Genomic DNA, 13,911 nt, shown 5'->3' on the forward strand with positions numbered 1-13,911 from the left:
TTCCCCCTTCAACGACTAGACCCTCAACATCAAAACAACCCACTCCATCGGGTCCGGGGGCAAGAGACACATTGGCTACTATTCAACCTAAGTTTGCCGATTACAAAATCGTGTGCAAATATTGTAACAAGACACTTTGCTATGGTGAGCAAAGTATCGAACTTATCATGGTTGCTGGTGATAACCATGTGTCCAAGAAAACCCTTAATGTTCCAGATTTTTTTTTGCTCCAGTTGAGCCATTTACAATTCTGTGTTTTTTGTTTCTCCCCTTAAAAAATACAAAAAAATATAAAAGTGTTCAGAAAAGCCAAAAAAAGAAAAAAATGTTCACAAAAACAATAAAAAAAATAAAACAACAAAAAGAAGAAAAAAAAACAGTTATTTTTAGAACTACCTCCAATTTATAAAAAAAATCCTACATTTTTTGAAAACTGTCATTCTTTTTTCCCTATGGTACGCTCCCCGGTACCGGGCGCAACCCCCCCAATCCCCCCCCCCCCCCCCCCCCAGCGCACATCGAATTTTTTTTTTTTTTTGCCCCGCGGGCCCTTTTATGGCCCACACATCAAACCTAGGGGTTAAGGGGGGTCTACTCTGCCCCCTTATGGTAATTTCCCCCTTTGTTTTTTCCACCTCTTGTGTCTCGATTTGACCAAGACACAAGATGACGTCCGCTCCGCCAGTAGGTAAAATATATATATATATATTATATACATATATATATATATATATATATATATATATATATATATATATATATATAATGTCTCTTACAGCTTTGAAATATAAACCGAGGTATTCCGGAAAGCATACGCTGCCTTAACAATGATGGGCTATATGTACGAATAGAGAAGTGAGCGCGTACTTAAAATATTAGATAAAAGGTATTATTGCAGAAAACAAATTAGGTATCATACTAAGAGCACTGATGTGCTCCGGTATGTTGGTAAATGGATTCCATTGCAGTGATAGCAATACTCTTTTTCATGTCCCTTATACAGGACTGCACGTTTTTGGAATCAGAATTTATCCCTTGTTACTATAATTATTATACATCAAACTGGATTTAGTTGAGGTAAGAAGCACGTTTTTGCTGGAGTTCACCAAGTAGTGAAAGAGGGCATCAAGAGAGAGGCCACTTTCTGAACTGTATCCTGTTTATTTTTGACAGAATGCAGTAACTAAAGAAACATTTGGCACAGCTGACTATATCAATTAAGTGTCAGTGGAGAAGAATTAGTAGTAAGTATCCAAACAGAATTTCCTGTTTCAGTCTATAGTACTTGGCTGAATAGGTGGCTATAAATAGTGATTGTTGGTGTGGTATCTATGGTTGTCTGTACTTTGTCCTTGTTTGTGTTTTTGAGTATGGTAAATTGGTGGTGGTGTCAGAGGTAATGGAATACTTTGTTCACTCATTTTTAGCCCTTAGTAAGTAGGGGCTAGATGAGCAGACTGTTTGGTGATGGTGATTGGCACATTATGATTGGTATAGATTGTGGTTATTTAATAAGTCTTCTAAGTGGAAGAAATTAGAATACATGAACACAGTGTACTGAATGTTGAGGTCCAATCAATATAACTTTGTTAAAAAAGAAAAAATAAATTTGTGTGGGTTGTACTCTCATTGTACTTATACCTTGGGTTGAGCGACCTTGGTCTGATAGCTGGCCTGTCATGAGGAAGGTGGCACCTAATTACACTTCAAGCCACCGAAACGCGTCGACCAATGCTATTCAGATCCTGCTATATGCAGTAGTTCTACATGGTCGTAAAGACTATAATACCATCTATTGTCTTTTACTTTCCAGATGTATGAAGTGCTGAGTGTGGTGTGAAGAGAGTGGAAGAGGTGTGTATGAATGAAAGGTTGTTGATAGGGTAAAGGTTGTCTCTCTACCTGGGGCTGCTCAATGTTCCTTTTTGACTCAATACTGATGTGTATCAATATGAGTCATTGATAACAATAATGTGTATATGCTGATGAGAATATTGTTATGTTAAAAGTATTTAAAAGTAATGATTAAAATAATTTTGATAAAAGAAATAAAATAAAAAAATATTTAAGTAGATGAAAATATTCATGCTTCTTGTCTACTGTTGCTGTTGTACACTGATGTTTAGCCCACTTTTGAATTTGTGCTTAATCAAACAAAAGAAAAATAGGTCTAGAGGGAGTCTCTTTTCTTGTTTTGTTGTACTTCCACTCTTCTCCCTGACCAAGCAGGTCTTTTTCAGAGGAGGTCCCCTTCTTGTTGCGCAGCACGTTAGTGCCTGTGCCTGTTCATTTTGCCATGGCTGCCCCACCGGACAGTGGGCAGCTGCAACGAGGGGGCGATTTTGTAGGAGTCCCAGAGGGGAGTTCCCAAGAGGGACAGTGGTGCCAGGCTTCATTTGCACAGCAGCCATGCTGGACAGTGGGCAGCTGCAACATTTGGGGGCATTTTGTTTTCCTGATATGTCAGGGGTGAGTTGCACCCCACGCCTCAACGCAATTGAGCACTTTGAGGTTGCTGCATTGGCAGCCAGCCCATACATTTTTGGACAGAGGGAATTTGCGCCCCAGCGAAAGGCAAGTTGGCCTGGGGTCAGTTGTAGGCAAGGCCCTAATGTGATGATATGCCAAATGTGATTTATGCACCCTGATCTGTGCATAATGTGTTTATGCTTGTGAGGATTATTGCGTAATGTGTTTCGGCTTATGGTGCTGATTGCATAATGTGATTTATTTTGCAGGATAGAATGCTCAGTACAGTATTTTGCCAGTAGTTACTGGTTGTGTTCTACATTTACTATTTGTGCTTTGTGATGGTTTGGGATAATACAAAGGCTATTTTGATATATAACCTTGTGTGGAGTTTCTTTTGTGATGTGCCTAGTGTGTGGCTGCAGTGTGTGTGCTGCGCAAACGCTTTACACATTGCCTCTGGGATAAGCCTAACTGCTCGCACCAAGCTACCAAGGGGGTGTAAGCAGGGGTTATCTTCAGCGTATAACTCCCTTGCCCTGACTAGAGTGGTGGTTTCTGCCTGGCTTAGGCGCTAGCCCTAGCCAACCAGAAATCCTATATCTAACACTCGGTCTCTGATAAAAGGTTCTGGGTACCTGTGAGTGAGTAAGGAAAGATAAATTACACATGATAACAGAAAAGAAAGAGGTCTCTGAGCATGAGTAAGTTTTACTGCTAGAGAGTCAGGTATTTGAATACACAGCTAGCATTTTGAAACATTCATAGAGGAGTAGTAGGTCTGAAAAAACTGGACATATGTGTTTACTTTGTATTCATTTTGACAATGGTTGCGCATGTTATTTATTTATTTATTTATACAGGATTTATAATGCGCATGGCTGCCTCAGCGACGAGGCATCCCAGCGCAGCCAGAAACCTGAAAGGGAGCAGGGGGGTGGGGGTAGAGCAAGCATCTTTGTTGTCAGATAGCGGGGAATAACCAAGTCTTTATGGACTTCCGAAACATCAGCAAATTAGATAAGGCTCTAATGTTATAATCATAATTTCCTCCCATTTGACGATATACCATTCCGGTGGAGGACCTATAATATTTTACTTGATTAAACATTTGCATCAGCAATACCAATATTAGTCCAATCACACAGGTAGCCAACGCAGCTCTCATGATGACCAGGACTGTCTTCGACCTCTGAACCTCCTTGTTTTTACAATATTTTATTTTGTTGACTTCTGGTGAAGTGAGCACTTATCTCACCTGCTGACTCTTGAAGTCGTTCTTGACTGGAACAGTTTGTTTGGGGGAGGGTTGTTGGGTTCTTAACCGCACAACTTTGGTGGTGTCACCTTCTTTGTGTGCACACCATGCACCCAGGTCAGTAGCCATTCATTTCACAGCACTGTTCATAACTAAAATGACCTGCTATGCTCGGTTACACCATGGTTGCAAACAGTTTCTCCAGGTATGGCTTTTCGTTAAAACCCAGTGGGTACCGGGGCAGCCTTTTGGACCTGGGGAAACAGAGTCCTTCACTTCAGATAGTGTCTTGCAACAATCCATGATCAAGTCATGAGTTATTAGCAACAGTCGAGCAGCTGGTAGCCAAGGCACTCTCATGAGTCTGAAAATTAGGATTTCATGTGGGGACAGCCTTGTTTTTCTTTTTTGGAGTGCATTGGATATTCATGAGCAGAAGAGGCAGGGCATTAGGCCACTTAAAAAGTGGCTCAGGCACACAGTTTCACCAGCTTGTTCTTTATCATAGCATTCAGTCTCCACCAGGCCAGAGGACTGTGCAATCTCTGAGTGATGCCAAAAACCTTATAAATTAGTTTCATTATTTCATTCTTGAACAGTCCAACCTGGTCACTCTCTATGCACATCAGTACTCAGGACCATGGAATCAGTTCCTTCAACCACAATTTTGCCAGAGCCATTGCATCACATCCACATGTCAGGTAGGCCTCCATCCCTTTAGAGAACAAGGGAACTGCAGTCAAGACATATTGATAACCTCAACATGGAGGTAATCTATGAGGTTAATCTGCAGGCCCAAAAATGGTCAGTAAGCCACTTGGGAGTGACTCATAATCACATTTCCTTCCATCACATGATTTCTTTGAAAAATAATAATAATAATAATACGTTTATTAAGATTTTATACAGAAAAAAACAGAAATAAAAAAGGGAAAGACAATGACATTCCAAACATTGTTATCTGCGTGTGACAATCAAGGAAATAGACATTGTAGCACCATTCTGAAATGAAAAGGCAGTAAACAATCATTTGGGGTGTCCTGTCCCAGAATGACAAATAGTCCTCTATCGCCTGTGCCTGTACTTCGAAGGGTAGAAACATGGGGGTCTAATTGGTTGGCAACGGCAGGAGACACGCTACAAAGTAGAGTCTTGGTCAGAGGGACAAGCCGTCGTGGGAGGTGGGGCGTCGTCAGTTTCGGCAGCCTCCGGGGTCGTCCGTCTTGTCACATATAGGGCCCAAAAGTATTTTGGTATGTTGCTAGGTGGCAGCAGTTCACTATATTTTTCTCTTTGGGTTCAACAGAACAGCATGTCTCTGGAAAATTGAGCTATTGTGGGTCTTGGGCCGCGGAGCCAGCAAATCTAAACACATCTCTCAGCCAAAATAAGTGCCATGTCTACTAGATGTCTGTGTGCCTTAGGCAGAGGCTTGAAGTACCCCAGTAAAGCTAGAAACGGGTCTGGGGTCAACGTCATGTCTGTGATCCGGTTTATTTTACTAAAGACATCTCTCCTGAAGCAAGCCACCTCTGGGCATACCCAGGCTATGTGAAAGAAATCAGCAATGTGCTCCCCACATCTTTCGCATTGAGGTTCCCCACGCAGCCCATAACGATATAGTTGGTCCGGCGTATAGTAAACCCTGTTTAGGTATTTAAAGTGAACAAGTCTATGGCGCCCATTGAGCGAGATTCTTTTAGTGCTCGAGCAGCAGTATAGCCACTTGTCATCCGTAAGTTCCACCTGCAAGTCTTGCTGCCATGCAAGCTGCGGTTTGGTGTAGTCGCCACCCGTAGTAGACAATGTGATGTGGTATGTTCTGGACACTAGTTTAACAGGTGTTGTGCTTTAATGACAGCAGTTCGTGCCAAGACTCCGGGAGGCTCCGCCATATCCTCCCCTAGTAAGTCCCTGAGAGCATGTCTAAGTCTGTGGAATTGGTATTGCGTAAGGGGCGTCAGCACTGCCTCTCCTCCGGACATATCCTCCCAGGAGCGGGCAGTGCCAGCGCAAAGAGGTCTCCCACGGTATGAGAGTTTAGCGTCTGTAATGTGGTTGTGACCCCCCTGTCCTTACATGGAGCAAGCCAGTGGCACCAATCTAGGTGGGCTTTCGGAGAGAACAGTATATTACCTTGCTGAGCGACCAATAAATAATGCCAAGCGCGAGTGACTGGGTTGATAGAATCCATTATACCTGTGCGTCTATCAAGGGGCGTAAACAGCAGAGCTGGAAGAGGCTTAGGGGCGGCAACTATGGTCTCAATCCGCACGTGTGGGATGTCAGGGGTCCATGTATCTAATAAAATGCATGGGAGCTTTGAGCAGCTCTATAATATAATTCCAAGTCAGGACCACGAAGGCCCCCCCATCACTTATGGCCATGTCAACGCCTGCCTGCTTGCCCACCAAGGCCAGGTGCACCCTGAGGGATTGAAGGCGCTGAAAGAATATCCTGGGAAGAGAAATTGAAAACGCGGCAGCACAATCATTTTCATAAGGGTCACTCTGCCCATCTGTGATAAAGGGAGGCGCACCCACCTGTCAATATCCTCTTCCAGCCTGGAAATAGCGACTCCATAGTTCTCTCTGAGGACAACCTCTGAGTCAGTGTGTAACCTGATCCCCAAGTATCGCACCTCATCCGCGGTCCACTGCAGGGGGTATTCAGGCTCAAAAGCACACACTTTGAACACCACACACTGTGAACAATAGTCTTGTGCACATTTTTGAAAATGATAATCCCTTCATATTCTCTGAAAACCGGATGTCATTATACCTCTTCCTGAATGTGTGAGACCCTGAAACACTTTCTCCTTTTGCTTCAACATACAATTTGGTAACACAACTCTCTCCTCTAGGTCCACTCACTTCTTTATTGCACATAAAAACTCTTCTCTCCATCTCATGCCTTTCCCCTGTTCTACATCCTTTTGTATATTTCTGACCCATTTTTTTGCTTGTCCGGGCACCTCAGTGAATGTCACAGCTGCAAGCAGTGTGGTTCATTCTGCGAAACATTATATGCATAAAACTATGCCACTGCATTAGCAAAATTATTGCCTTTCGAAACCTAATTTGACCCTCCCCGAAATGCTGTACATTTTAGAACGGCTATCCGGGCTGGCTTTTGCAGAGCTTACAGAAGATCTAATACTCAGGCCATTGCATTTGGGAGTACCAGTAGAGAGCATCCTGAGGTGTGCTGAAAACAGAGATTTGAATAGGATCAAAACAAATCAAACCACTCATTTGGAGCAGCACAAATGATCATAAAACTATATGTATGTGCAAATTTAGTTGCCATATCAATGGAAACTGTGCTGTCTATAAATGACGCTGTACCACACAAAGCTTTAGTCACATAAAAAAATTGCCCTGCCTCACAGCCAATAAAAGTAGGTGGGTCACAAACGTTTGTTATTCTTGGAAGTGGGCAGTGGTTCTACAAAGTGTAGGAACCACTCCTTTAGCACAAGATTTCAGAGGCTGACCTTTAATATTTGGTTGAGACTTGTTCCACAAATCAGTCACCTAGATACAGTCATGGTCTTCTTCCTCATACTGCTGGGAAGGTAAATCAGTAACAAACTGCACATCGTCTTACTGGTCAGGCTAGCTAGCAAATCTCATGTTTCATTGTATCTCATAATGAGTAAGTCGGGTATCAATCAAATGTTGTGTTTTACTTTGTGTAAGCAGAATTTCAACTGAATGAAGTACATACAATGCCCCAGGATGCCCTTAGACAATATTATCTGATTGTTCTACTGCCACGTTGTAGCTGCAACGGATCTTAAACACATCAGGAAACCTGTTACAATGGGATCCAATGAAGCTGAAAAATACACAACTGATCATTTTTGGTCAAAATTATTTGTGTCAGTACAGACAATGATCCCCCTTTTCTCTCCGTGCAGTGCAGAAAAAATCTGCAGTGATTCAATCTCAGGCATCCCTAAAGCTGTGGATGAGCAGGGCATGTTTTAGTTCTGACAGTGAATTTTGGCATTCTTCTGACCAGGGCACAGGATTGGGGGCATTTTCCTTGGTAAAACACTAAAAGGGGTTGAGCTGTAAAGGAGGAGTTAGGGAGCCACTGCCTGCAATACCCTTGCATAGCAAGGAAACCTCTCATCTCTCTCTCTGTGCGTGCTGGAACCATATGTAATATAGCTGGCATCCTATCCTGAGTCACTTTCCTTGCATCTTTCCCCAGTTTCTATCACAAATAAATTACCTTGAATTAACAGTATTGAGGTTTTGCCAGGCATACTGTATGCTTCCCTTGGAATAAATGATTTATCAAAGCAATATTGTCCCATTTACATGCTTTCCCGATTGGCGAGGCAGCCAATAAATCCTTAATGTAATAAAACAATGCAGGTCCATGTGGGAGTAAAAAGGGGTTCTAAATTCTTAAGGAGCGCTCAAGAGAAAATGGATGGTGATCCTGTATACAATGTGGGATTTTTTTCCAGCAAAACACCATCTTTTTAAATCTGAAAACGAAAACCAATATTGGCTGTCTCCATGCATTGTTCTGAAGAAGAATGCAGAGCATAAATCAGTAACCATAGACCTTTTTGCCGAGGCGGCAAGCTCACAGCAGGGGGAGGGGCGGCAGATGCAAATGAGTTGGCGATACAAGTGGAGCAACAGGAGTAGCTGGCAGGGCTGTGGCAAGGGCAGAACATACGGCTAGTGGGGTAGACTAATTCAGTGGAACTCGCCGTTTAGACATTTCCCTTTACCAGCTCTGGATGACCATTTCTCCAGTGCCCCAGCTTCCTGCACCTTAAGCATACATAGTGCTGTCCTCCATCACAGTGACCTCAGACCCTTCGCCTTCCAGTCCCACCATGCAAACATTCTCTCCTTCTACTCTGCTGAGATGGTCATGTTGCATTTGCACCCCATCACCTGTGGGACAGGTGGTGTCTAATGAAGGACGTCTTTGTACACCATCATCAACCTATCCTTAGCCTTCTTCCATTTCCAATCAAGATATTCACTATGTACATGTATATATTTCCTATATTGCTTTTGCTTCCCAACACAATAGCAACTGTTGAACATGGGCATAAATATCGTCAATCACCCTGAGTATAAAAGCTGACAGCAGGTCCTGCATTCCCTACTGAGCAGCATTCATTATTTCAATTTGCAGCTTGTATGCTTGCACCAGTCTCTCATAATAAGCATGTGCACTCTCAAGCTCGTTGTGCATAGTTTGCATAATCTCAGACCAAACTACATTTTGCAGTGGCACCGTTTTCTTCAAATATTCATCACCACCTTATACTTTCCAATTACTATTGAGGAGAGCTCGAATTCGCACACTGTGACTGTTCTAGCAATTACATATCTGGTTTACATATCCTTATCAGACCAAGCCTCCTGAAACTCACTGCCCCCTCAACTCCATTCCTTGTTCAATCGTTCCCCCACTCTCTTCTTCACCCACAGATCTCAAACCAATACTGCACCCTCACTAATCTTTCTTTACTAACTTCTTCTTTGTTCAGTTTTAACAAATATATTAAATGTATCCTCGATTTCTGCAGACACGCCCCTCCCCCAATGTTGCTACCTTACTAATAAGCTGATGATATGCTGCCCTTGATTAACCACTGCCCGGTACTATTCATTAAACAAATACTTATCCACTTAAACCTTCCTATGCCAGCTCCTTCTTCTGCCATTCCTCTGAAAATTATTCTATTAACTTGTTGGGGTCATAGGGAGAAGGAGGACTGTTTGGGGTCGAAGGGAAAAGGAGGACGACAAGCATTCAACAACTTTTCAACAAGACAGTGTTCCTTTTTATCTGGCCCCTCAGGAGCCACCAAGGAAGGATATAATCCAGTTCCTTAAACGGCCTCTTTACAGGACTCTTTTCACTTCGGATAGGCTTCCTTTCTCATGCAACCCAGCTCATTGCACACCCGCTAACTTATCTTACTCTCATTTGCTGTATCTGGTTAGATGATGTTCCCACTCATTCAGTGCCTCCATCGCTGCAGGTCCAAGTGAAGTTGGTTTATTTGCTCATTCATACACTTACTAATATTGAAAGCATTTTGCCTCAATGAAGCCATTTTCTGAAAATTTAAATTTGAAGTCTTTTTGGTTAGATCATGCCATTCTTCCAACAACAGATATGAATGCAGGGCAACCTTTACCAGCATTTCATGCACTGGTTTCCCTCTAGGGGGACTACTGTGCCTTGTCTTACCAGCCTTAATATTAGATTTACCGGTACTTCAGGTGTAGGACATACCACTCATACTCCTGGAGAGGAACCACCACCCCACAAATATTTCCACATTCACATCCTCTAAGGGAGAAACCTGGCACAGTTTATCTATATTCGCTGCGTGTGAGATTACATGGGTATGGATAGGGTTGTCAATCACACATGCCTATAGCCTCTAATAAACTTACACACCATAAAGGTTCTCCCCTTTTAGCAGACTCATTGATATATCCAGAGAGAAATTGCCTCTCCCCAGAAGGAAAACAAACACACACTTTTCCTTCACCATTTGGACCTCCTACATTTGTACCATGGTAATGGGGAATGGAAGAAAAAAACCTGACTTGTGCCTCCACTTCTCACAGGTGATCTGACTGCAGTCTAGCTATTTATTCCTCGGTTAATGTTCACTCTCATTACCCTCCCTATGCCTCGTGTCTCTGTCAAAGAACTACTAGGCTACCTGTGTGCTATTTACCGATGCAGTCAAGTCGGCCCACAAGCAGAGATCAGAAATTTAAGGAAATATCCCTCCATTTGGTGTGCCTTCTGCATCTGCTAAGATCATTGTAACTTGTCTACCATGAATCCTCTGAATCAGCAATAAGTGCTGCGGCATGCCTGCATTTCTGCACCAAACGCTCAATTATTTTATTTGTGTTGCAGATTTATATAGCGCGAACCTGACCCGAAGGTATTGCAGCTCTTTACATGAGCACCAGTTATGTTACACAAGGACACATTCATGTTTTGTTAGGCACGGACGGAGAGATTAAGTGATTGGCCCAGAATCACAGGATGTGGAGTTGACCCCGAGGCTCAGACCTTGGGTTCCCATTTCCAAAGTCGGCAGTCTAGCCATTAGACCCCATCCTCCCCCCTCACAATGACAAGTTCTTAAATAGAATTCACTACCAGGATTGTTCTTGGAGAGAGAAATGTATTCAGTTGAGAAGTGTGGCTCAATGGTTAGAGCGGCAGACCCTGATGCCGAGGTCTGGCCCGGGACCAGGGTTCAATTCCCCGCCTCGGCGGGTCTTGGGTTCAAAACTCCACGGACCTGATAATTCTCGCCTCGATGCCTATTCCAATCATGGAGTCCCACTCTGCAACTCTGGGCAATAGCTTGCTTAATCTCCACAACGGCCCCCACAACGCTAAGGATGCCTGGCCTCCACCTTGGTGGTGCCCAGGAGTGGACGCCTCACAGGGTAAGCCAGGATGGGTTCCACAGCGGTATTCGTACAGGCGCCTTGAGACCCTTGCGGGTGAGTGGTGCGCTATACAAATATCAATTTACATTTTTACATTCACAGTTGAATGCCACACACTGAGCAAATTCTCAAGCATTTTCTGCAACACAGATTCTAAGCAGACTAACTTACACTCCTTCAGTAATGGAAATATACCCAGCCGATTGGTTCTCAAGCAATGAAGACAGTTATGCAACAACTCTTCCCAGACACAGCTGCTAACATTAGCAAAACAATGTATTCTAATCTCTGCAGATGCAACCCCAAGAATCATTTGTCACGGCTGGAACGAGAATATCTTACCTTTCTCCCTAGTCCTCCCATGTCATCAGTGGCTGTGCTCTGCAAAACACCGTTTTAACTGTTAGTAAATTAAGCCTATGCATGGGCTAATTCTGCAGCAATGCTCTTGTGAGATTAATACAAGATGGGGTTGGTTTAGTTTCATAATTTTGACAGCAATGAAGGAATTAAGGAAAAAATAATGACCAAGGAAAAACAGATGACATCTTTCAGGATAGACAATGCATCTGAACTGCACATGTACTCCGATATGTCACTTGACACTTCCAAATTCCATGAGGAATGAAAATATCTAGTTGTTATTTCTTTTATTTATTTAGTGCGATTTTATATAGCATGAACATTACCCTAAGGGGTCAGAGCGCTTTACAAAAGAACTAGTTGCATTACATAAGGACTTTCAATTACATTAGTTACATAAGAGATATAAACCGGAAATAAATAGCAAATGTACAAGTGGAGCGAATGTACAAGTTGTAAAGGGACTCAAGGAAGAGATACAAACAGATAAACTTTAAAGTCCCATAGGAATGGTAGTAAGTAGAAAGGTCTACTACATATACTAGTGGTTGGAGTTATATATACAAATGGAGTGAAAGGAGGGAAAAATTGCAACTGTACAAGCTGTAAAGTCACTCAAGGAAGAGATACACACAGATAGACTCTAAAATCACATAGGAATAGTAGTAAGTACAAAGGTCTAGTACATGTACTAGTGGGTAGAAATATATATATATATATATATATATATATATATATATTCACTTAAAAAAAACATAGATTTCAGGCACTTTATAGTTAGAAATTAGCAATTTAAAAACCTTAGAAATTCACTGAAAAAACCATAGGTTTCAGGGGCGTTCTAGTTAGTTGTACATTTCTCTCATACAAAACCAGTGAAATTCCCCCGTAACTCGAGTGCCGCAATGCACTGCTGATGATGTCACATATTACATCACTCATGACATGGTCTGTGACATCACTCATGACATCACTGATGATATCTCAAATGACATCACTGATGACATCATCCAGTGAATGTGTGTTTTTCTGAAAATTAAATATGTTTTATATATGTATATCTCAAGGTTGATGGGAAAATAAATAAGTATATAAGGGTCTAAATGGATGATTTGTTTTGTAAAATTGATTGTATAAATAACTGACTGATTGAGTGTATCTGAGTGAATACATGGGTTAGCAAGTAATGTTTAAATATGTAAATATCTGTATCAGTCTCTCACTTTGTGTATAAGTGGGTGCATGGGTTGGTGAGTAGCCACATGAGTGTCTATATGGGTTATTAGTTGTTTTTTGAGTATCAGTATGAGTGTCTGTATGAATCGGTGGGGGTATTGCTTAGCACATAGATGCATGAATGAGTGACTTAGTTTTTGTATGAGCCGCCAGAGGCTCCCCGCGCCCCTTGTGGGCAGAGCAGCGCCGGAGGCTCCTCTCCACACCAGGGATTTATAGTTCTCCCAGACCTGCAGGATCACCATGCAGCCCCCGCCGAGAAGGGTGAGCCCTGGCCGCGCCCCCTGGCGGCCCCGCATCTGCAGCAGCCCCCGCAATTCTGGGCCAGTAGAGAGGAACCATGCGGAGCGTCCCTCGGGGCACACATACCCCTTCGCAAAACAAAGCAGCGGGCCGTGACAACACCAGATGCAGGCAACAGCCCTGCAGCCACATTCAAATGAAAGAAACTACGCCACGCCAGTAAAGCAACAATCCAGGTAAAAAATAATCAATGCAGGCCCAACGCGTTTCAAACTACACAGTCCTTGATCAGGGGCCATTTCAAACACTGTGGAGGTGCAGCGCTTAAATAGCCCTTCATTAGCATATCTTCAATCAAGCTCATGCGCGAGTTATAGTTAGCTGAACTAACTATAACAGGGGAATTTCAAAGGTTTTGTATGAGTAAAATGACCAGCTAACTATAACTGGTGTGAAACCTATGTTTTTTTCCGTGAATTTCAAAGGTTTTTTAAATGGTAATTCCTAACTATAACGTGGCTGAAACCTATGGTTTTTTCAGTGAATTTCAATGGTTTTGTAATTTTTAAATGTAATAATTGTTATATTTTTTATACTGATTTACTACATTATTATTTTTTGAAGATATATTATTTTTTAAATTACATTACATATTTTTAATATATATTGAAAAAAAAAATTTGTACACCTCTCTGCAACGCAGCCCCCTGGCATGATTCCCAAGGGGAAACTAATTCCCCTTGCATACTGGGGGTCCCTGGGGGCCAACTAGCCCACCTGGAACCTCCAGTATGCGCCAGGGGGCTGCATTGCAGAGAGGTGTAATAAGGCCACACCCTTTTTTACACCTCTCTGCAACGCAGCCCC

The 13,911-nt window shown here is 42.6% G+C and overlaps 1 protein-coding gene across 6 annotated transcripts in view; it reads right to left on the reverse strand.

Annotated features, from left to right (window-relative positions):
- LOC147683518 (alpha-1,4-N-acetylglucosaminyltransferase-like) overlaps nt 1–13,911 on the reverse strand; it is a 717,934-nt gene that overhangs the window by 33,506 nt on the left and 670,517 nt on the right. For 4 of the 6 annotated variants that reach the window (XM_086943927.1, XM_086943924.1, XM_086943925.1 and 1 more), the window contains one exon: nt 11,545–11,583. The exons of the other annotated variants lie outside the window; for them this stretch is intronic. In XM_086943927.1, the coding sequence (XP_086800053.1) occupies nt 11,545–11,583 (39 nt within the window). The remainder of the gene's footprint in view (nt 1–11,544; nt 11,584–13,911) is intronic. 6 annotated transcript variants of the gene reach the window in all.

This window comes from Lissotriton vulgaris, chromosome 11 (genome assembly GCF_964263255.1).
Source record: "Lissotriton vulgaris chromosome 11, aLisVul1.2, whole genome shotgun sequence".
NCBI lineage: Eukaryota > Metazoa > Chordata > Amphibia > Caudata > Salamandridae > Lissotriton > Lissotriton vulgaris.